Genomic DNA, 22,443 nt, shown 5'->3' with positions numbered 1-22,443 from the left:
CCTGTATCATTCAGTTCCATGAAGGAGGGGGTTGATTCCACTCTTATTTTTGTTGTTTTCAATCTGGTGATTCCATGTGAAAGAAGATGAAATTTAAAAAAAAAAAAAAAAAAGAGAGAAAATTTAACCCAACATCTCATATAGTGAACAAGGTTTCAAGTTACCTTAATTTAAAAACATGGATTTGATAGATCCATGTTTTGATAGGCTGAACAACAACCTGGGTCTTAACATGTTAGTTCTTTTCTTTAACAGTATCTAGAGTGTTGTCAATCAGTTCTGCATTTTGGACCATTTAAATCACCCACTCAGATTTAAAGGTTTGATACAGCTCATGGTGATGTGGTACTTTTAAAAGTATCTACATAGCCTAGACCTAGGCAGCCTAATGAGCCCTATGCTGAATTAACTTTAATGTGGTATTGAGATTCATCTTTATTTCTGCAAATCAAACCAAACTTAACTTTTCCTTTTTTTTTTTTTGTTTGTTTGTTTGTTTTAATTCGTACTTGTATATACCTTCCTGGATGCATTTGGTGTAAGTTGAATTCTCTTGTTGTTGTTGCCGTTACTGTCAGACACTAAAAATGGTTATGATTCTTCTTTTCCTTTGTGGTCATTCTAATCTCGTGTGTACATTTTAGATGTTCAGGCAACTTTTATTACTTGTAAATTCCCTTTCTCTAGTGTATTTTTCTGAAAATACTGTATTCCTTTGTGTTTGCAATGTCTGGTTTGTTCAGCCATTTGGGTTGCTTCAGTGGTAAAGCAATTACTCTGATGATTTGAGGAGAGCTTACTTTGGAGAGAAGAGGTCTAATGAAACAAACCCTAGAATCATAGCTTGCTTGTCAGCTCATTTTATGAAGCTGGAAGAAATTAGACAATTGCTTTTTATGTTGGATGACTCCTCCTGATACTTATGTATAACTAAGAGAGGGGAGGAAACGCTGACAAACAAGATATTCTTGAACTGAGGAACTTAAAAAATCACATAAATCTGCCTTATTATTGACTGTCCCCATAAGAAGCTGTTGGCTATAGCTGTTCAACACACAAAATACAGTGACAGAATCAATATATTTTGCAGTGTGATGAGTTTTAGATTCTCGTGCAGAAAATACCTTGTAATATTGTGTCTCAATAAATATTGAAATAAATGATCTGATTTTAGTCATAGTGAAGGAGAAGTTCAAGTCATTTTACAATCTTAAATTTTTTTGTGGAATCATTGATTTATTAAGCATACACTATTTCATAACTATAGGTGAAATAGCTGGAATTGATAAGATTGATAAGATCTAACAAAGATAGCTTTCTATTGCTTTACTTGTCTTCATTATCATACAATATTCATGTATTTTTTCCTGTGATGGATACAATTGTGTTGAATGGGCCAAAGGTTTATTTACCTGTCTTGTTGATCGTATTTGCACATACAGCTAACAGTATTTTTGGAACAAGCAACTATATCTAGTATTTTTTTTCTGCTTAATTACTTCTTTATTTTCAGGTCGATATTGTATATGTGATTCATTTAAGTTGATGTTCATGTTGCTGTTCTTTATTAAAATGTAACTTTAAGTAACTGCAAAAATAAGTTGGAGCAGCTCAAAGATATGTTGAATTTTAGTTTTCATCTACCACTGCTTCTCTGCTGATCCTTTAAAATGCAATTTCTATCAGATTTTGGTAATTAGAATGCAATCTTCCTTGTAGAGGAGTGCCATTGATAGAGGATTTCTTTTAACATGATAACTCAGTGATTTTGAAGTATAATCTGCATAATCTGTGTCACATACCATTTCCTACTGCTTGTACTCCTAAAAAAACATTACTTTGCACAGTGAAGTGTCTCACATTCCCCTTCCCTGGTTTCACTAGGGCTTAGCAATTTTCAGCTTGGTTGGAGAGCTGGGAATGTGTATGTCTTACTTGAATGAGGAAAATGCCATGTCCTCATCTAGCATTTTAAACAACTAATTAAAATATTCTGCAGAGTTTAGAATGAACGTTATGAGTACAATTTTGTAAATGTTCTTGACCTCAGTGTATTAGTAAGTTCTGATGGTTACGAGTAACATTATGAAATTTGATAAGTGCTTTTCGCCACGAATCTGTGAGGAAGCTGTGTTATTGCATGGAAAAGAAAATTTATTGCTAATGAAAAAAATAGTCCATCTGAACTTCTTCTTCTGTTTTTTTTTCCTTTTCTTTCTTTCTTTCTTTTTTTACCCTTTTCTTTCTTGTTCTTTCCATTTTTCTCTTTCCTTTAACAGTATTGCTGACATCATTGAACACTATAGAAAAGAACAGATTGTTGAAGGGTATTACCTTAAAGATCCCGTTCCAATGCAGGTAAGACTATTTTTGAAGATACTGACCAGACTGTCATCAGATGTTTTTACAGTGTAGGAACTGGGTGACAACAGAGATGAGTTACAGTTCAGATTTGGTGTTTTTTTCAGTGTGTGTGTGTGTGTGTGTGTGTGTGTGTGTGCATCTCGTTTTATCCTCACACACATTCACTCATGAAGAGCCAGCTCGCAGTAGGTGCGAGACGTTGGTGAGCTCTGTCTGTGCTGTAACGTGTGGTGGCTCTGCCCAGTGCCTCAGTGTCTCGCCCCTGACTGCACCATCCTCTGCCCTAATTCCAGGTCATGTTAGGCCAGCCTTATCCATTTTTTTTTTCCTTTTTTCTTTTTTCTTTTTTCATTCTCACGGCTGTGAGCAGTATTACGCTTGCTGAAGGAAACCTCTATGCACAGAAAAGCCTCTGGGATGATCAGCAGGGCTAGGGTTGGCAGACGTGGTCCGGAGTTGCTCCGGAACATAGGTTGGTCTGAAGAGACCACCAGCAATAAGGCAGCTGCATCGCCTGTCTATTCCATGAGCTTTTAGCTTGTTCTAAATTGCATCTGTCCTTTCCCTCTCCATTCCGAAGATTTCCCGTGCAATGGTTAAAAACTCGGGTTTGATTTCCAGCCTAAGTACTCATTGTCAACTCATACTCTTTGTTACAATTGGAAAGAGGGCTTTCCTTCAGGTGCACTAATACAAGAACCCTTGTATTCTCTGTGAGCACACTAAGCTGAGCATACCAAGGTGTTGTGGTTTTGTTTTCCATTTTTCCTTTCATAATGTGGGTGTATTTGTGCTGCTGCCACTAATTCCAGTTCAAGTTCATGTTTCTTGAATGTGATGGATCAGAACAGCTGGTGTCCCATGTTATTAGTAATTCCATTTCTGTGGGAAATACTTGCCAGATGTATTCTGGAAAATCATCTGTGTTATTACCATAGCCACATTATACGAATAACTTAGTCATTCTGTGAATGACTCAGCCATTCAAGTTTCTCATCCCTGGCTTTGCACTGGTAAGTGTCAGCAGGTGCAATGTTTGTGCTGGTAGATGTAAATCCTACTGTTCAGCTCTTTCCTGTGTTGCCAAATGGCCTGTGTGTCATCAGTGCTTCCCAGTTGTTTGGTGCTCTGCGGTTGAGAGGAAAAGTGAATTCCAAGACTAATTGTGGAAAAACTTCACTGGTACCTTCCTCGTCATCCATAGTTCTTCTTGATCGTGACAATCATAATCTTCATTTTGGCTTTTTGCATATCCACTTACAGTTTCTGTATTACTAATTTTCCATGCCATGATATGTTCTTATGTGTGACTTGACTGCATCAAATTCTCTTAAGTTCCTTATATTCTTGACTTTTCCTTTGTTTAAAAAAATAATAGTTGGATTGCATTTTACCTTCCTTCCAGATACTGTCACATCTTGTGTTACTGGAGGAAAAAAATAGGTTTGGGGTATTATCAGGGTCAGTGTAATGGGTTTACTGTTTCTCATTTAATTATCTTTAATGTCAGTGCGCCCATTTACCCTCACTCCATACATTACGGTGTCTAATTTGAAATATATTTTTAAAGTTGTTGTCACTGGTTTTGGTGTGTTGTATGCTGTTCCTGTCATATTAGATTATGAATAACATCAGTGTTCTTTTTTGTTTTGTTTTGTTTTCATATTGCTTCTGGTTTGGGTGCTGTAATTTCCATTACCAAAGTGTTTTTCATCTTGTCTGTGTCATAGTGGGGAAAGGGAATAGGGGAGGGAAGCAAAACAGAATATTTTGTATGGAGCCTGTGCATATATCACTCCATCTCAGTACTCTTCTCCCTGCTTGACAATTTTGCTTTTTCATGTTTTCTTATTGCTAAAGATCTTTTGCTGATCAGCATACTCAGTAAGGTCAAACTTGACTTGACTTTTGGCCGTTCTTAATTAATATTTATGCTTTCAAATCTTGGCTTTCTGTGTGAGTTTATCTATTTTGCTTTTCCTGTTTCTGCATTCCCTTGCTATCTCCTGTTAGAATGCTTCTCATTTGAACAAATGAGTTCTGATGTGATCAGTGAGGGCTTGTGCAGCCGTGTTTGTGAACTGATCTTCTTGTTACTCCAGAGTTAACTATAATTAGTGAGTCCCAAAAGCTTTAGCGGGAGACTATTAGGAACTAGGTGATCGCTAAAGATTTGTATAAAACTTAGTAAAATAACTATGAAACATTCTTTTTTTTAATGATAAAAGACACAGACGCTACTTTGTAAAGATTGGTCTGTATTTAAAACTTTTTTTTCCTTCTCATATGATGATTCGATCTAATCATTACACAAGAAATCATTTATATTACATTTGGTATTAAAAAATATATTGTTTTTCTAAAATACATGAAAGAACAGTAGTGGAGAGTGGTAGTTTCAATAAAATGATTTTGGTTGCAGCTTGGTTGTGTGCAATTGTTTCACAGCAATTTCTGACCTTAAAAGATGTTGATTTCTTCCTTGTTTACCAGCATCAAGAACAAATGTTTAATGATACAGTGGATGGAAGAGAAATCTACAATACAATTCGTCGCAAAACAAAGGATGCTTTTTATAAAAATATTGTCAAAAAAGGTTATCTTCTAAAGAAAAGTGAGTTCTATTTAGTACTTCGACATGTTTCACCAAAGTTCTGTAGTGGGCTTAATATGGTGTTGCCATTAGAAAGGACAAAATTGATGTTAAAATTGAAAGGTTAGGGAAAGCTTAAAAAGAAAAAAGGTGTGAAATCTTCTTTTCCTTCAAGTATGTTAGCAGAAAGACATAATGCATAAAACCACACACAATGCAAAATTGCTGATTGTCAGTTCTTCTGAAAAAAAAAAAAAATCGGAGAGCAGCCCAAAAACAAAAGTGACATTCAGATTCATTAAATTGAGTGTATTTTCAAGAAAGTCACACTTAATATGGAACACAATTCAATTTTAGCTGATAGATTTTGTTAGAGATCTAGAATAAAATGAATCAGTGCATTCATTGGTGATCAGAGCTTGTTTAATTTTGTTATTCCAAGCTAGCCAAATAAATAATTTAAAATGTATGTAATGGACTGCAAGATACAGAGCCAAAACCTTCAAAAATGCAGTCAATGTAACATAAATGTATTAAAAACTGACTGCTTGACAGATCTCCATGTATCTCTCCCTTAAGAATTATTATTGAGCAAGTTTTTGGATTTCTGAGGAAGCTAGTTCACTTGTTTTTGTTGCATTGATTTTTAATCACCTGTAATGGGCATAGGGGAAACTGTAGTAAGTATTTTCAGATGACTACGACCATAGTTAAGAGGATAGGTTACAGATAGTGGTCCGAATAGCAAATAAAACTGAGAAAGAAGAGTTAGCAGTTTTGTAAATATAGCCAAGTGTAAAAGAGACTTTCAAAGGAAAAAAAAAAAGCTTCTGAATAGATCAAGAGTCTCTCCTGTTGGGAGTGCCAATTCCAAGAGATGATGGGCAGGGATGTGACCGAGTAAGGAATGGGCTGAGAATGAACTTCAGGTCTTTTGTTTGCAGCAGTAACGACATGTTTTAAATGTACAAACAGGAGCCCTGAGCGCGTTACCTACATATAGAACAGAAATTCAGTAAAATCACCGTGCCATTTCCGAGAGCAAGTATTCTAACGGCGTGTTAAAATTGTCTTTTCAAAACAGTACTAATGAATGTGTATTGAGGGCTACGGTGGATTAGTAATCATAATTTAAAATTAAGCCTGAGTATTTTTCTAAGAGATATTGTGGTTTAAGTGTGAATTAGTTATGGAGAGTTTCATGTCTGTTTTAATTCGGAGGGCCTTATGACTTAGTCAATAGCTAAATCCACATTTTACATATAATATGTCTTCCAGCAAAGCTTGAAGTTAAATCCCCAGCAAATAAAATTCCGCTTTTCACATTTTTGTCTGAATGTCTGAATTCTTGGATGTAGGTGGATTTGGGACATGATTCTGATCCAAGATTGCATTTATTGTATTCCCATTTGTATTCTTCAGTTGTACCGTTTTTAAGATATTTTGGTACAATTAGTTGTGTACTGGTGAGCTGATAGGAGTTTGGGAATAGTTTTCACATGTCAAGAGTCCATTTTTTAAGGGATGGATCACTTGGTTTCCAAAAATGTAGTGGTGCTGTATCGGCACTTTTCCCATGGATGTGAACTGAACGGACCAGGCAGATAGTATGCATTTGCTAAATCCTGTTGGAATCTGTGAAAATGTTATAAAACTGTCTGAAGCTGTGAAAAGGGTCTAGTTTTAGCTACTTATTGTGTGGAATGGAGTGCATATACTAATATTATCACTTGGGTCTATTTAACTGTGAACTATTGTTTATCATTTAACAAAAACCTTGCTGCCACCTTTCTTCACTTAGACTCCATGCATTTTGAAAAAAAACATTATTGTAACTTTTTACTTACTTTTCTACAGGTAAAGGAAAGAGGTGGAAAAACTTATACTTTATATTAGAGGGAAATGATGCCCAACTTATTTATTTTGAAAGTGAAAAACGAGCCACAAAACCCAAAGGATTAATAGACCTTAGTGTGTGTTCCGTATATGGAGTACACGACAGCTTGTTTGGCAGGTAGGATGGTGACTTTTAATTTTCAGCACTCTAACTGCATATAAGGCTGTAGAAGTCACATACATGTGTTGATTAGTACGTGATCCTGTACCTATCTCACTAGTTAAGAGAGCTGATAAATAGATTCAGATGTCTTATGTTAACACAGCTTCCTTGAGTCCTAAAAGACAAAGAACAACTTCAGAATGCAGATTAGTTGCTTGGGAGCTAGTGCTGGACACACTGTGCATCTTTAAAGTGTGTGTGGGAACAGTCCATGTTAGCCGCTCTTTTACGTACGGGACGATTTGCTTTGCCCTAACTGCAAGTCAGTGATACGTGCATCTTCGGTACAGGCTGTTCAAGAAGCTTAAGGTTTCTAGAACATGCTAGTTATATTAAAGTACAGCATGGTTTTTATTGCATAAAATGAAATTGCATAATTTTTCAAACCAAAATACACTTTTGAAACACCTGACAATTTTTCCTGTTTCTGTGTATGGTTACACTTTCTTACAGTCAAATAGCAGCTGTATAGATTTGAACTTTGTTTTGTCAGAGATAAACACGTGAAGATATTTGTCAATATTTGTCAATATTTTTTTTTATCCTTATTTTAAAGGCCAAACTGTTTTCAAATAGTAGTTCAGCACTTTAGTGAAGAGCATTACATCTTCTACTTTGCAGGAGAAACTCCAGAACAAGCACAGGTGAGAGTTTTTGTTGGTAGATGTAACTTTAAAAGTAACTTTTTTTTTTTTTTGTCTTGTAACACTTAATGTTGCTATTTCTCTGTAACAGGAAGCAAGTGTATCACAAAGAAATCCTGGCTGTGTTTACATTAGCAAGTATTACCATGCAGTAGTAACAGATTTGTAAAGAAAGCAGCTGGTGCTGAGAAACCAGCACTTAGCTCCAGGCACCTTAGAGTTATACTTTGAACAAGATCTAGTCTGGTCATGCACACTGAAGTTCTATTAGCCTTCCTAAATATATCTGAAGAGCCTTTTTAGAGTAATTTAATCCCCCCAAATTATTTGTACTCCAAGGCTTTTCTGTAATGCAAACTGGAGCATGGTGAGTGCAAGTGGTTGTAAGTTTTGTTTTAGGAGCATATTACTGGTGTGAATTAAAATGTTCATATACATATGTCCAGAGATCAAAGCATACCAAGCAGCTGGCTTTTAAAATTATTGTTCTGTGTATAAAGCATTATTGTCTTTGGCCTTGATCTTGCACAGCAGGCAGGGTTTTCTGTATCGTTCAGTTTTAGCTGTTCTTATGTTTGATTAAGAATTACAGCATTGGGGGTTGATTTTTTTCTAAGTCTGTGGCGACTAGGAGAGCATATGTTGGATGTGAGTGTAGGGAGTCATCAAGTTGCACCAGCAGTCCGCGTTCTGATATGCGCCCATCGCATCAGAAATTAAGCTTTGTATTTGGTTTTCTTTAAAACAAACAATTGTATACTGCTATTCAAATGATCATGTGTAAAATTAATGTACTCTTCAAGTTGCATATACAGGGACACACAAATTTTCTTGTAAAACTGCTAAAAATTTACAAAAGTCACTGAAATGACATCAGAACAGTGCAGTGGCACTTGTCATGCAAAGATTGCCGTACTGTCTTTGAGAAGCAAATATACAGTATTCTAGTCAATATAAATATCTACTCTCATGAATGAACGCTTCGGTTATTTTCTTACATGTGCAATGTCTTGTGTTTTAAAATGGAGGAAAAAAGAAGTCTAATATATAGAATATCCTGTCTTGTTTCCTGAATAAGCCTCGGCTTTGAGGTCTGTCCAAAGCATTTCTGAACATAGCAATGTGAAGTGTAGCCTCATGCTAATATCTCTGTGCCTGCTAGAGGTATTATTACTGCTCATTAAACTGCTCGTCAGAGAGCTTTCCAGTTCTTCCGCTTGCAGAAGGATTTGAAAGCTCAGGCCTCACTCTAAGCAGTTTACTTGAGACTAGCTGCACTTTAGGCTGTGTCTGTGCTAATGGCAGAGGGTAATGTAAAGGATGAGGTTGAAATGGGTTTTCTAAACAATGTTAGTCAGTTGACCTTTGAGAGCAGCGAGCAGAATATTGCTGTGCAGACTTCGCCAAAAATGGCTTTTGTAGGCTCTAAGAGCAATAGTAGGCTTGAGGGTAGGGCGAGGACGTGAGGCCACTGTGTATCATGCATCTTTCACAGTTAAAGGCTCACACCAAGCTCCTTTGTCCCCAGCTGTTTTGCAGCTGGTCATGCTAGTTGGCAATGCCGCTCAGCAGCCTGTCTGGAGGAAAACCATGGGCAAAAACCTACGCTCAAGTCTCATGTTAGGCAGCATGTTCATGTGCCTGTTCAAAAGGAAATCTATGCACTCTATGCATTTGTAGGCAGACAGAATGGGGGTGCTGGGATACACTTTTCAATGTTTCACTGTTCAGTGTTAAAGCTATGTGGGTTTTGTTTGTTTGTTTGAAGTATATGCAGTAAAATCTGAGGGCAATGCAGAAATGCTGGAGAGAATGATTGCAACACATTTTTAATTTACTTTCTCTGAAGTGACCAAGGTTGTTTGGTCGTGTGCGTGTGTGGGGAGGGGGCGGGGAGGAGGGTTGGATTTTTGTTTTTTTTCTTTTCATTTTGTATACCATATGTAATTTAATGCAATGTTAGCAGACTGGAAAATTGGCAAAGGTCACACTGTATACTATTATTAATGCTTGATATTTTTGAAAGAGAAAATCCTTCATATTTGCAAATCCTTTACTTGGTTTTACCAAGTGAAGATATGAGTTTTGCTTTAATATGCAGATCTGCATACTTTTGAATTGCATAAAACTTTATGCCTTTTTTTTTTTTTTCCCCTCAAAGAAGCTCTGTTGAACTTGTTTTGATGCTGTTCTGTGTCCTTCTCTCTTAGGACTGGATGAAAGCTCTGCAGATGTTCTGCAGTTTAAGAAAAACCAGTCCAGGGACATCAAATAAGCGTCTACGTCAGGTGAAGCTGTATAGATATTGTGCATTTGGGGGCAGAGGGGAAGAGTGTTTTGTCTCCCTGTTGCAAAATGATACTGATAAGTCTGAGTTTCGCTTTCAACACTGAATCCTGCATATACTTTTTTTCTTTTTTTTTTTTGAGTAATGCAGAACCCTTGTTAAACCAACTGAAAAAAACTGTTCTTTGCGATTGCGGGTATTTGCGAGGTGTTTTTGACCACTTTCGAGTAAAAAAAAAAAAAAAAAGTTGTTAGTATTTGTACTGTCTTATTTCTTCTATTTCATCACATATGGGAAACTTTTTGGCAGACTTACATTACATGGAACAAGGATACAAGTAGAGCTATTTATTTTCAGTGTCAAGTGCACGTTGAACCATGCGTGTGTCTTAATTTATTTTAGGCTCCCAAGAGTAGTGTTGTGGCCAGAAGAGCTACTTAGAGGTAGAGAACATAGTCATAAATGGCAGTCTTTTATGATTAGAGAATAACAGGAAAGTGCTTAAAGAATTCCTGGTATCTTTGAATGCTAGGAGCATTGAAAATGACTGTTTTAATTAAACAAAATAATAATATGTGATGTTCTTCAGGAACTGCAGAATAATTCTGTGGTCAGAATATACTGAAGATTAAAAATGTTAAAGTTTTAATGCTTCTGAAGAACCAAATTTTGGTATGAAAATAGGTAAAAGTGTATAAAGACCAAAAAGAAACACTTCCATTTCTATATTTTCAGGGAGACTTGGCTTAAATTTAAGAGCAGAAAGCAGTGATCATAGCAACCTATGATCAATTAATTTGTTTGTCTGTTCTGCACATTACAGTGGGAGGGAAAAAAGGTGAATCAGCATTTAGCAAAGAGTGGTTTTATGGCATAAGCTGTCTTCTAGGGGAAGTTAAGGAAACCTTACTGTGAATTTTCATGTAAAGATGTATAAAGGGTTTCTTGAGCCTTTGTAACTTATGGCCCTGCGTGTTTGAATTTAAACAGAATATTGACTTGATTAAGTATATTTCCTGTGCTTTACTGTCTCATTTCATTTTAGCTGGTACTAATAGTAGATAGATATCTGTTCGATTGAATAATGTGTCATTTATAAATTTGTACAGTATTAGACCATTTAAAACATTTATTTTTACAGTAAAAGATTTCAGAGAATTTACTCTTCATTTTCTGGAAACTTTGAATTGCCAAGTGCTGTGATTTTTAGAATCCGTAGTATAGATGAATGTTTTTCTTTTCAGTGCCAAAACACATTGTAGTGTGTTGATTTTATAAAATGTGATAGGGAAGTACCAAGTATTCCATTGGGTTTAGAGCAATTCATGGGTCTTAAATAAGATGTGACTTTTATAACTCAAGGTTCATAATTCTAACTTGTCTGTGATGTGGACATCTGAGTCTGATGACTGACTTCAGTGGAATTTTCTGTGCATTTCCTAATATCTCATGAATATTGTAAAGGATAAAAATAAGATGTAATTAGAAACATACTAGAGATTTGTTTTCAATAGTTTTATTTGAATTGCTCTTAATTTGCCTTGTTTACTCAAGATTACCCTTGTTGCTGTTTTTTGTGTTAGGAAATTATAGTTTGTATTTGGTATTTTTATATTAACATTAAGCTTCTACAAGGGGAAAAATACTTTCTTGGATTTTTTTTGTTTGTTTTACTCTTCAGCAAAAAGAAATAAATCTTGTGTATTTTCTTTAGGTCAGCAGTCTTATTTTGCATGTTGAAGAAGCGCATACGCTCCCTGTAAAACATTTTACTAATCCGTATTGTAACATCTACCTGAACAGTGTCCAGGTAGCAAAAACACATATCAGGGAAGGGCAGAACCCTGTTTGGTCAGAAGAATTTGTCTTTGAGTAAGTCTTAATCTTCTTGAATTACTGAATTTCACTTGAAAGTTGGATTGCACTTAAATATCTTAAGTATGTAGTATATATTGCATATTCTTTTAAAAAGTACTGCGTATGTGGCTATACAGTTGGCTGCCTTCTGGCCACAAGTGCTTGGGCAGAATGTTCTGTAGGCACGTAAGTGTCTCTGTTTGGCTGATATTGAGAATTCAGAATTGGAGTAACTTGAAAATATCCTTAAATGCCAGCCCAATAAAGTATTAACTGAGGCTTTCTGTCTTTTCTCCTAGTGATCTTTCATCTGATATTAATAGATTTGAGATAAGTCTAAGTAACAAAACAAAGAAAAGTAAAGATCCAGATATATGTAAGTATGTTTCTGTACAAATATATATATATTGCAACAATGGATACTTTGTGCAATTGTCATTCTTTTAAAAAACAGTCACAAGAGAGTTAAGTGTACTACTTTCATACCATTGTATTAGTATGTTTTGGATGTCTGTTTCTGAGTCTGCATTAGTATTTTTACAGTGAGAACCTGCATAATTTAAGAGTAACCAAATGCACAGTAATCCTTACCCAGTACAGCTTTCTTAGCTCTACTCTGTAATAGCTGTTGTGTTATACTATGGCTACGCTCAAGATGAAGAAAAGTAGGAAGAAAGAGGGACTGTTCTGTAAAATGCAAAATTTTACTAGGTTAACTTCTTTCATTAGTTTTAAACCTGACTGTGTTGGGATTTCTTTTGTCTTTTTCATTTTTGTTGCTGCCCTTCTTGTTGAAAGGTGGGGAGGAAAGTGGTACTTTGACTATTTAAACACACATACACAACAAAGTTTGAGAAAACCTTGTCAGTCCCGGGAGCAAATCTTTTCCACTGATATGTTCTTGTTTTGTTTTTTTGCTGTTTTATCTCTGTACATTCCTTACATAGCTGATTTTACATCAGAAAGGATCTTGCTTCTTTCAGCTTTTACAGCTTCTTCAGTTGCGCTTTTGTTTCTATTCCAGGAAATTAATATCAAGGTGATAGATAATACAACAATAGCAAAGTATAAAGCCATCGGCTTTTTAGAAGAGAAAGGACTTGGTTTGATGAACTCAAATTCTAAGCTTTTAGAAATCAGTTTTTCTTTTTTGTGTTTTAGTTCTCTTCCCACAGAATGTGTTTTTATGCTTTTTGTTTTATTCAGGGTACTTTGTTCCCAGTGGCATTTGTTCTGCGACGACTTCAGCCCCTTAACCCGCCCCCCCCTTTTGCCTGCAGTTCAGGCCCTCCTAAGATTTGTTAGGAGGACTTTTCCAGTGTGTTCAGACTTGTCTGTTCCAAAGCCAATCATAGTAGTTGCCTATTGCTCTTGTTTTCAGTTTGCACGTGTGGTATTACTTGTCTGTTATGTTGTTATGTTTGCCTCAGTGGTAAATTGTTGTTTATTTATTTTTCAGAAAAGAGATTTGTAGAGAAACCTTGAGCAAAGTAAAATTGCTGTGTATATTGAATGATCTTGCAGAACATAATTCATTTTTAAAACTCTTGCCCCTTCCTGTCACGACAGTGTTTTCTGTATTTTTCTGCAGCAGGAGAAAGATCTATCTGTTCTGATAGACCAAACAACTCTACAGTTGTAATTGTGATCTTATTCTCATACTTCTAGCGCTTTGAGCTAGAAAATTCTTTTTCTAGGCCAGAGCTCTGGGGAAGTAGCCTTAAACAGCTTCTCCAAAAGCAAAAGAATCAGTTTTTAAACATTCTCCTTTTCAGCCATAGTTTTCCCATGTAGCTCTCTCTGAAGTGGGTTATGTCAGCTTTCCTGCTGTGTAAAGCAGACTGATCTGGTACCGGTTTCACAGCTTGTTTCTCTCATCGTCATGCACAAAAGTAAATACGAAAATGGTATGAGCTTGAAGGCTAACTTTTTACAAGTCTTTGACTTTGAAGTTTACCTATTAAGTATTCATTCTGCAATTATTTTGGTTTTTTTAGATATTCAGAAATAATGATGCTAAACAACATAACATCTATTTCATTCTTTTTGTTTTACTAACAAATTTTTATGTATCCATTTATTTAAATGTATGTGGCTTAAAAATAAAGTCCTAGAAGATGACAAATGTATTAGTAGACTTCTGTCACTAGAAACTCTATGTTGAGTTTTTATCCATGTTGGAGCCAGTCAGTGTCTTGCAGTTCCATGAGGAGTTTCTCGTCTGGTTTCACAGCAGGGTAGTTGCTTGTTTTCAAATTCTCTCATGCAGAAAACCAAAATACTTAGAGGCAAGCAAGTCCATAGAGCAAAATGTTAGCCTATGCTTCTCTCAAGAAAACGCTGTTGCTGTGCTGCCTCTTTATCAGCAGTGCTGGAAGATAAGCCTCCTGTGGCAGGCTTAAGACTTAGGTTCTTCCCTCGCCTATCCTCTCGCAAACATGTGCTCAGCATGTTTGGGGCCAGGTAGGGAGCAGTCTCAGACAAGTGCGGATGTGGACAGTTGTTAGCAATCCAGACTGGAGCCTGTGAGGCCCCAATGGTCGTGACAAATGTGATGCTGCTGCCAAGGGCAGAGGGCAGGTGCTGCAGGCCCTGCTGTGAGGAGCAGCCCCGGAGCAGCGAGGTGTCAGCTCTCCTTGGATGGGTTGCGCTAGCCTCTCCGAGAGCTGTGTGCAGGGAGGGCAGGCTTCCGTGTGCCTGTCTGCTGACCAATTTCTGCATTTCTTTTCATTGAACTGGGCTTTTATTCTGAATCAGTAATGCTAGATATTTTGGAGGGGGTAGTGGGTGGTTAAATTGATTTTCACCATAAATTTGGGGTCGTTTCCACTCTGAGGAAAACACAAGTTTGAACCAATTTTCAGTTTGATTCCCAGGTCAGAATTATTAACCATCAAAATAAAAACTTTGTCATCCCTACATGTGTGCCTTGCATATGCAAGTGAGGCAAGAAAGAAATGCTTTGAGTTAGGGGGGCTTGAGAGCTTTGTGCTGGGAAAGTGATTTGCTTATCTGTCCAGAAGTGATAGTCCGATCCACACTTGTGACAAGATAGCAGGGGCTGATGAACTGCTTCAGTTCATTTTTGACTGAGTGACCGAGACAAACCTTATAACAAATGTTCAGCTCCAAAGAATATGAAATGTCCACCTGGAAGGTCTTAAGTATGCATTATAAACGTGGTAGTGTTCGGTTCCGTAGCCTGGTTAGGCACTTGATGCCCCAACAGATACTCCAAAATTAATGCAGTAGCAAGTCCGCTAGAGCAGGTGTTAATTCCTGCAAGGCAATGTTATACAGGCTTTGCAGAAAGGTGGGGTAAAAATGAGTTTGTTTATGTACTGTGAATGACTTATATTTTAATGAACAGGCGAAGGTCCAGGCGGTCTGAAACGCTACGAGTGAAACGCGGAGTGGGTTCTGTGCTCCTTTTTAGGCAGTTCTGGGTATTTTATAGGTTGAATGTTCTCTGCAAGTGTCAGGGCCCTTCATGTGTGGAAGAGCCTGGTGAGGAGAGGGGGCTTGCTGGGAAGGGTCAGTGAGGAGCTGGCAGCTGCTCACTCCTCAGCTCTTAGACGAGACTCTCCATGGTGGCTGTAGGGGTGAGTTTGGGGAACCTGAAGATGCCAACACCATTAAAAGGTGAATTAATGATTTTGCTGCTCTTGAGCTGATTTTCATTAGCTAAGCAGACAGCTCACTGTCCATCACTGAGAGGTTGTAGAGTCTTCATGTTTGGAGATATTCAAAAGTCTTCTGGACATAGTCCTGTGCCACATGCTCTAGGTGTCCCTGCTGGAGCTGGGTTGGACTAGGTGATCTCTAGAGGTCCCTTCCAACCTCAACTATCCTGTGTTTTTTGTGATATTAGGAGGTTTCAAAGAGTTATGTTAACATCCGTGTGCTGTTTTCAAATGTATATGTACACTTTATTTACAAAATATTTCCTATTTAAGATTGGCTTTATAGGAGTCTGTTAAACCATTGAAGTAATTATCTTTTCATATACTAACAGCATAAATCCTAGGGGGAGAAGAGTTGTTTGTTTTATTAATATTCTTACTGAAACAAGTGACATGCAAAAAATAAAATGCTTCTATTCAATACTAGCCCTGCTTTGCTGGAAATAACTTTGGTGAACAATGCTTTCTATTTTTCCTTAAGTGTTTATGCGATGCCAGTTGAGTCGATTACAGAGAGGACATGCAACAGATGAGTGGTTTCAGCTCAGTTCCCATGTACCATTAAAGGGTATCGAGCCAGGATCTTTGCGTGTTCGAGCACGTTATTCTATGGAGAGGATCATGCCAGAAGAGGAGTACAGTGAGTTTAAAGAGGTATCGAGTTGTTGAACTTTCCTTAGTTTATCTGTCAGAATAATTCATTTTATCTGCTTGAGACAGACTTCAGCAGCTCTGGTTGAGCTCTTAAAGCACTGCCTGTAGTGCCTATATGGATGTCACAGTTGTATGATAGCAGTTTTTTCCACAGCTACGACACAGTAAAAGTTTCTGAACATGATAAAGTTCTGTTTTTCTTTCAGCTTGTACTCCAAAAAGAGCTACATGTAGTCCATGCCTTATCACATGTTTGTGGACAGGACAGAACACTGTTGGCAGGCATTTTATTGAAGATTTTTCTTCATGAAAAACTTGAGTCATTGTTGCTACGAACACTAAATGACAGGGAAATAAGCATGGAAGGTACTGGACTAATTATTCTAACCTTAAATTCAGTTTACTGAAACTGGGGGAGAGGAGGGTGTGCATCCCCTAGTGTTCTTTTTTTTTAAAAAAAAATCTCTTCTGTCCCCTCAGTTACACATATATGAAATTGTAAGCACAGCATTTTTTTTACTCTGCCTTTCCTTATTTTCTTTTCCTAACTTTTGCTTTTACCTTCTTTTTCAGACGAAGCTACTACCTTGTTTCGTGCCACCACTTTAGCCAGTACGCTTATGGAGCAGTATATGAAAGCCACAGCGACACGTTTTGTTCACCATGCACTGAAAGACTCTATATTGAAGATAATGGAGAGCAAGCAGTCCTGTGAGGTGATAATTTGATAATTTAAACCATGCTTTTAAATATTTTGACTTGTTGAAACAGTGGGGTTTTTGTTTTTTATACTGATGATGGTTATGTTTCATGTTTACTTTAAATACTAGCTCTAGAGGCATTTGATAATCTTTCAGACCTGAACTTTATTTATTTGAGAAATACATGAACTAGACTCCTTAGGGTATTTTTCTTCTAAATGTTGACTTGCACAATACAGTAGCGCTTTTCATGGTAGCTTTTAAAATGTTTTTAACTTGCACTTAAAATTGTGTATTTATTCTTTAGCAATTCAGTGCTGTTCTGTAGCATGTACTGAATGGCCTAACCTAAATAGCTTTGGTAAACCCGGGATGTAATAATAGAAATCACTGTCTGAAGTTGATTTTAATTTATAGCTCCATGATGGTATTAATTGCTCGTTATTGATTCTGTCTTCTTTCCTGAACCAACCCTCTTTAACTTCTGTATTTCACTCCAACTTAATTGCAGAAAGAATGGGAATCCTTAGAAGACTGGATTTAAAGATATGAAAAGGTTACGTAGATGGACAGTGTTAAATGTCTGTGCTACTAAAAGCTATGCATAGTATACTAAAATATAAACACTGCTTGTTCACGTTAGTTTCCTGGCTGGCCATTGAAGCAGATGTTTAAATTCTCTACAAGTCCGTGACTTGTACAGCAGCAGAGTATTCATTTAGCTTGAAATAGTGTCCAGGGTGTCGTGTTTTCCAGTAACTGATAAAATAATTTAGAAGAAACTTTTCTGCTTCTTTTTTTTTCCCTCCCTTTTGGCTTTAGTTAAATCCCTCCAAGTTGGAAAAAAATGAAGATGTAAACACTAATTTGGCCCATCTACTCAGTATACTTTCAGAACTGGTAGAGAAAATATTCATGGCTGCAGAGATACTGCCTCCGTAAGTATGCACTCTTCTGTTTGGGTTTGTATGTGAAAATTCCCATTACACCTTCATGATGGTAATATTGGTTCATCTTTCACTAATTAAATTGTCCTAAATTCTTCAGGGTTGTTATATGAACAGAGGGAAAAATACATATATGCGCATGCACACACACACACATATATGACGTTGTTGTTTGTGGAGGTCTTTTGGGGTTGTTTGTTTGTTTGTTTTTGATCCTGCAAAGTTTAATGGAAAGCCTGACTAGCTATAATTTTTACAGAACGTTGAGGTATATTTATGGGTGCTTGCAGAAGTCTGTTCAAAACAAGTGGCCTGCCAACACCACCATGAGAACCAGAGTTGTTAGGTAAGTTACTTGTCACTTTATGCTGAAAATAATCTTTTAATGTGTTATTAAGACATAATTCAACTTGTTTTTTTCAGTGCCAAATTTTCACAGTACTAGGATAGTTTACAGCAATATAAAAGTTATTTATGATACTGACACATGATATCCCAATTAAGGTTTGAGAGCTTGCTAGATTATGGTTAGAGACTTGCCAGAATAGGATGGTGTACTACAGAGGCCAGCACAGCTTTACTTAGCAGTTTTAACGTCAAACTTATTTGTATTTTTTTATTAAGTTTTACGAGCCAATCTACAATGCCTTGCTATTTCATGTTTGGAAAGAAAGGCTTCAGTCAGTGACAGATAAATTTTGTGATATTTGTAGAGAACAGTGACTTCTGAAGGTCTTGTTCCTGTCATTTTCCCTCTCTCCGACTTCTGGCCTATGCTGAAACATGCAAAAGCATCCCCAGCGATGCTGAAATGCTGCAGAGCTGCTTTGTAACGGCTGCAGGCCACCGAGCCTGGCTTCTCAGGGCTGTCGCTGAGTCCTCGAGCTCCTCACTCACCAATCTGAATGCACAAAGTTTTTCCTTCACACCATCTTTTTTCAGTGTAGGTGGAATGAAAATCTTAGACATAAGGCGAGACCTTGGCCTAGTTTTTGGAAATGATACTGGTGGATTAAGGGTATCACAGCCACATCTTTCTTGCCCTTCCTTTAACTTTTCTGTAGGCCTGACTTCTTGGTAAGCAAGTGTAGCATTTGGCACTGATGCGATTTGCTAGAGTTAATCTCCCATTGGAATGGAGTCTTCCAGACAACTTGTCTTTGGCTCTGGTTAATCATTTTGACACCAGAAGTCTTGGCCTATGTCACTTAGCACCTCTTGCAGGCCCTTTGCCTTCAAATTTAGACTGCTATCACAAGAGATGATGGGGTAGCCTCTTGCAGGGGGCGGAACACAGAAGTGAGTACAACATCTCTCCCTGTTCTCCCCACCTTCAGAGAGCCCTCGGCTTGCTCTAGGTGGATACATTCAGACGTTTCTCTGGTTTCCAGTATTTACAGCATCCAGAATTTATGCTGGATGGTATAAACACTGGAACCTTCTCCTGCTCCTGTAACCTGCACAAGCAGATACTTGTGAGCTCTCCCAGAGTACAGTTCCGCGGTCTTCAGTGAATATGGTCTCACTGTGCTGTCTGCGGTCCATAATTAAATATTATCAACTAAGTGGGGAGTTTAAGTGTCTGAGTAGCTACCCTGATGTATCATTCAGAAGTGCTGCTGTTTCTGTCTCATTCTAAATCCCACACTTAAGCATTGGGTCCTTTTTAATTTAAACAGTATAATCAATGTAAGAAGCACCAAACCTCCCAGATTTGAGGTCCATGCAGATCCCAGTTGGCTAACTTCAAGTCATCCAAAACAAACTATTGTACGTACCATGGCTTCCAAACTACATTTTTATAGCTTTAAGTTAATTGCATAGAAAATATTTCTCACAGAGGGCCAGAACCATTGCCTCATCAGCCCAGAATTCATAGGTCCTGAGGAAATGAGAAGCTGTTACACCAGCGGGTTAGAATTGAGGTGTTTTGGTGTGTTAACTCCCCTGCTGCCCGAATGAGTTCCAAGTAGCGACGGGCAGTGCTGCTGCGTGTGGTGTAAGGCCCCAGCCTTCTGCTGCAGGTGCCAGGCCTTGCTCTCCTGCAGCGAGAAGACCTTCTGCTGGCACTATCCGGCACTCTGAACACACTGGGAGATGGTCAGATTGCTTCTGCGGTTCACATGTCGCTTCAGCATGTAGCAGCTGAATCGGTGGGTGCCAGAAATGAGGTGCATGTATTTTACATTAGCTGTTAACACAGATTTTTCACATGCTAACCAGAAGGTTGTTTTAGGCTGCTATCAGATGAGTTCCTAGATCTGCAGTCAAACAAAGCCCTTTTTCTGAGCTTTCTGGATTATCTAGGGGGCAGCAAATATGTTTCTAAGCACGGTATCTAATTCACGTATATTCCTTAGGCTAGCGTAGTGCCATCAGGTGTGGGTTTGCTCAAGCTGGAAAAAGGCTGTGTTGCCATTAAAGCAGAAGTTGGTGCCATTCTGGCTGGGCGCTCCTGCTTTCCCAGTGTCCCCTTGGGAGTGTAGGGGCTACGGGATGAATCACGTGCCCCAGCAGACACAGGAGCACTTGGGAGAGGTGGGAGACCAGGCGCTTCTCCTATCTGAAGCCAGGGTGGACTTGGCTGGCTCTGCAGTGCAAGCTGCTTTCCACGGGGGCTGCAGAGGTTCCCCTTAATCGGGGAATGCCTGATTTTCAAGTTTTACCTCAGTGGAAATCATAGGAAAACTTTCTGAATTAACAAACATTTTCAGATGGCAGGCTGGTTGTCTGTTATCTGTATAAAAAAGATTTCCACACTGACTTGAATTCTTAACTATTTACAAAATTTTGCGTTAATTCCATTTTCATTATTGAACAAAATGCACTTTTCTTCCCATTTCAGTGGTTTTGTTTTTCTTCGACTGATTTGTCCTGCTATCTTGAACCCAAGAATGTTTAACATCATCTCAGGTAACTGTATGCTTCAGAATGGATTCATAGTTTATACGATAATAGTAGTTAATTTACCTTAGCTTCTAATCTAGTAAAGTTATTCTGTGAACAGTGCCCAAAGTAACATTGTCCACATCACTTGATTGATTTTCTCCCTGTGGGAGCCAGAGGGTATCTCAAAGGTTAGATATAGTGTTTATCCCCACTGTCTTGTTTTAAAATCCAGAAAACAGGCTTGGTATTGAAATGATATAACACTGAACTCTTTAGTTAGTCTAGTCCTGTAGTGTAGTCTTAGCAGGTTGTTTAAAAACAAAAATAGAAAAACAAACACACGCAAAAAAAAAAACACACTTGTGGGCTTGCCTTCAGATCTTATTTCAAATAATTTCAAATACAATGCAATGCCGAAGTTTATAGCTGAAATTCAGTTTTATCTCTAGAAAATAAAAGATCTATATAACTGAAAATGTCTGCAGAGCCTGGAATATGTTTGTGGGCTGGCAGTCTCATGCCACTGAAGCCCTGGAGAATTCCTCTTGCCTTGCCAGAGTAAGAGCTTTTTATAGCATGCAGAAAGCCACCCTGTTCTTTGATGATTACTAAACAGAGTATGAATTAGGTAATAAAAGTAACGGGGAGCATTGCTGTTTGCAATATCAAGATCACTGAGGCTATGTAGCGTTTTCCCAAACAGTTGTTGGGTAAGATTTGGGTGTTGGCGTAAATCAGGGATCACATCTGACGTGGTTCGTGGGAGTTTCCTGCTGCAGTTTCTTGCTGCAAAGCTTTCGTGGTAAAGACATGGGTTATTCCATGGTAGTTGGCTTAAGTACATAAAAATATTTCAGGGTGTTTTTAAGTTACAGATGTAGTTATTTTGGGTCCTACACAAGCATGAACTATCCCATTTGTTAGTGTTCTTTTAGCATAAGACTGGATTGAAAGGATCTGGGGACTGAAATTCCTCATGGAGGAGGTAAAAAGGAAAGGCGTAAACTGCTGGTAGGAAAGCTAATAATAAAATAGTGGGCCATCCACTAGCTTTTAAAGGTTTGTGTATGTTGTATTTCTCTGAGAGGGGAAGCAGGAGGTTAAGGGCAAAGGTCCTCCCAACTTAGAGGGCACTTTTTCAATTTTATCAGTAAAATCCTGATTCAAAAATGGGAAGAACTTAAGGTGATTGTATGAGAAGCCCTTTAGGAAAAGCACTTATGGTGGGGAGAGGTGGCAGCCTGTTTCTAGACATCCTGCTTTCTGTGCTTCTTTCTAAGCCTAAGCTATATCAAACTGGAAGGCCAGTACCAACTGCAAAGCGCCTTTCCCTCCCCCTGTCTTTTTCCTGCATGCTTTGGGGAAGGCAAATTTAAAGAAAACATGATCTTGTATGGTGTTCAGTCTTCAGTATGTTATTTAGATAATGTGGGAGTTGGTTACTATTTGACTTGGGAACTAGATTGAGCCCACTGCATCTGTAGCTGTAAATGCAGCTACTACATAGGAATTTGCAGAAATCCCTTTTAAGCTTGTCAGTAAGTCCTGTTCTTAATTATTGCCTAGTAAATTTAAGAGTCTTTATAAAGTTCCCAGGGCTGCATAAAAATAGGGGTGTAGGAAGGGGTCTTTGCTTTGGGAACAAAGATTCCAACACGCATGCTTTCCATAAGGGGAGAAAACCCAAGTCAGCCAGGGTGTAAAGATGCATGTCCGTTTCCAGCAGCAGTGTGTCTGTCCTGTTGCCCCAACGGCTGTTCACAAA

The 22,443-nt window shown here is 37.9% G+C and overlaps 1 protein-coding gene across 1 annotated transcript in view; it reads left to right on the top strand.

Annotated features, from left to right (window-relative positions):
- LOC104578233 (ras GTPase-activating protein 1) overlaps nucleotides 1-22,443 on the top strand; it is a 53,480-nt gene that overhangs the window by 24,496 nt on the left and 6,541 nt on the right. The window contains exons 9-21 of the mRNA XM_088519746.1: nucleotides 2,280-2,358; nucleotides 4,858-4,978; nucleotides 6,815-6,971; nucleotides 7,573-7,660; nucleotides 9,871-9,948; nucleotides 11,662-11,819; nucleotides 12,104-12,180; nucleotides 15,969-16,141; nucleotides 16,348-16,507; nucleotides 16,715-16,857; nucleotides 17,665-17,780; nucleotides 18,049-18,135; nucleotides 20,635-20,702. Coding sequence (XP_088375872.1) covers nucleotides 2,280-2,358; nucleotides 4,858-4,978; nucleotides 6,815-6,971; nucleotides 7,573-7,660; nucleotides 9,871-9,948; nucleotides 11,662-11,819; nucleotides 12,104-12,180; nucleotides 15,969-16,141; nucleotides 16,348-16,507; nucleotides 16,715-16,857; nucleotides 17,665-17,780; nucleotides 18,049-18,135; nucleotides 20,635-20,702 — 1,505 coding nt within the window. The remainder of the gene's footprint in view (nucleotides 1-2,279; nucleotides 2,359-4,857; nucleotides 4,979-6,814; nucleotides 6,972-7,572; nucleotides 7,661-9,870; nucleotides 9,949-11,661; nucleotides 11,820-12,103; nucleotides 12,181-15,968; nucleotides 16,142-16,347; nucleotides 16,508-16,714; nucleotides 16,858-17,664; nucleotides 17,781-18,048; nucleotides 18,136-20,634; nucleotides 20,703-22,443) is intronic.

This window comes from Tinamus guttatus, unplaced genomic scaffold (assembly GCF_059628265.1).
Source record: "Tinamus guttatus ecotype Peru unplaced genomic scaffold, ASM5962826v1 Tinamus_guttatus_pri_ptg000069l, whole genome shotgun sequence".
In the NCBI taxonomy this organism is placed as follows: Eukaryota; Metazoa; Chordata; class Aves; order Tinamiformes; family Tinamidae; genus Tinamus; species Tinamus guttatus.
The sequence above is the reverse complement of the archived record's forward strand: the minus strand, read 5'-3'. Positions and strand labels throughout refer to the sequence as shown.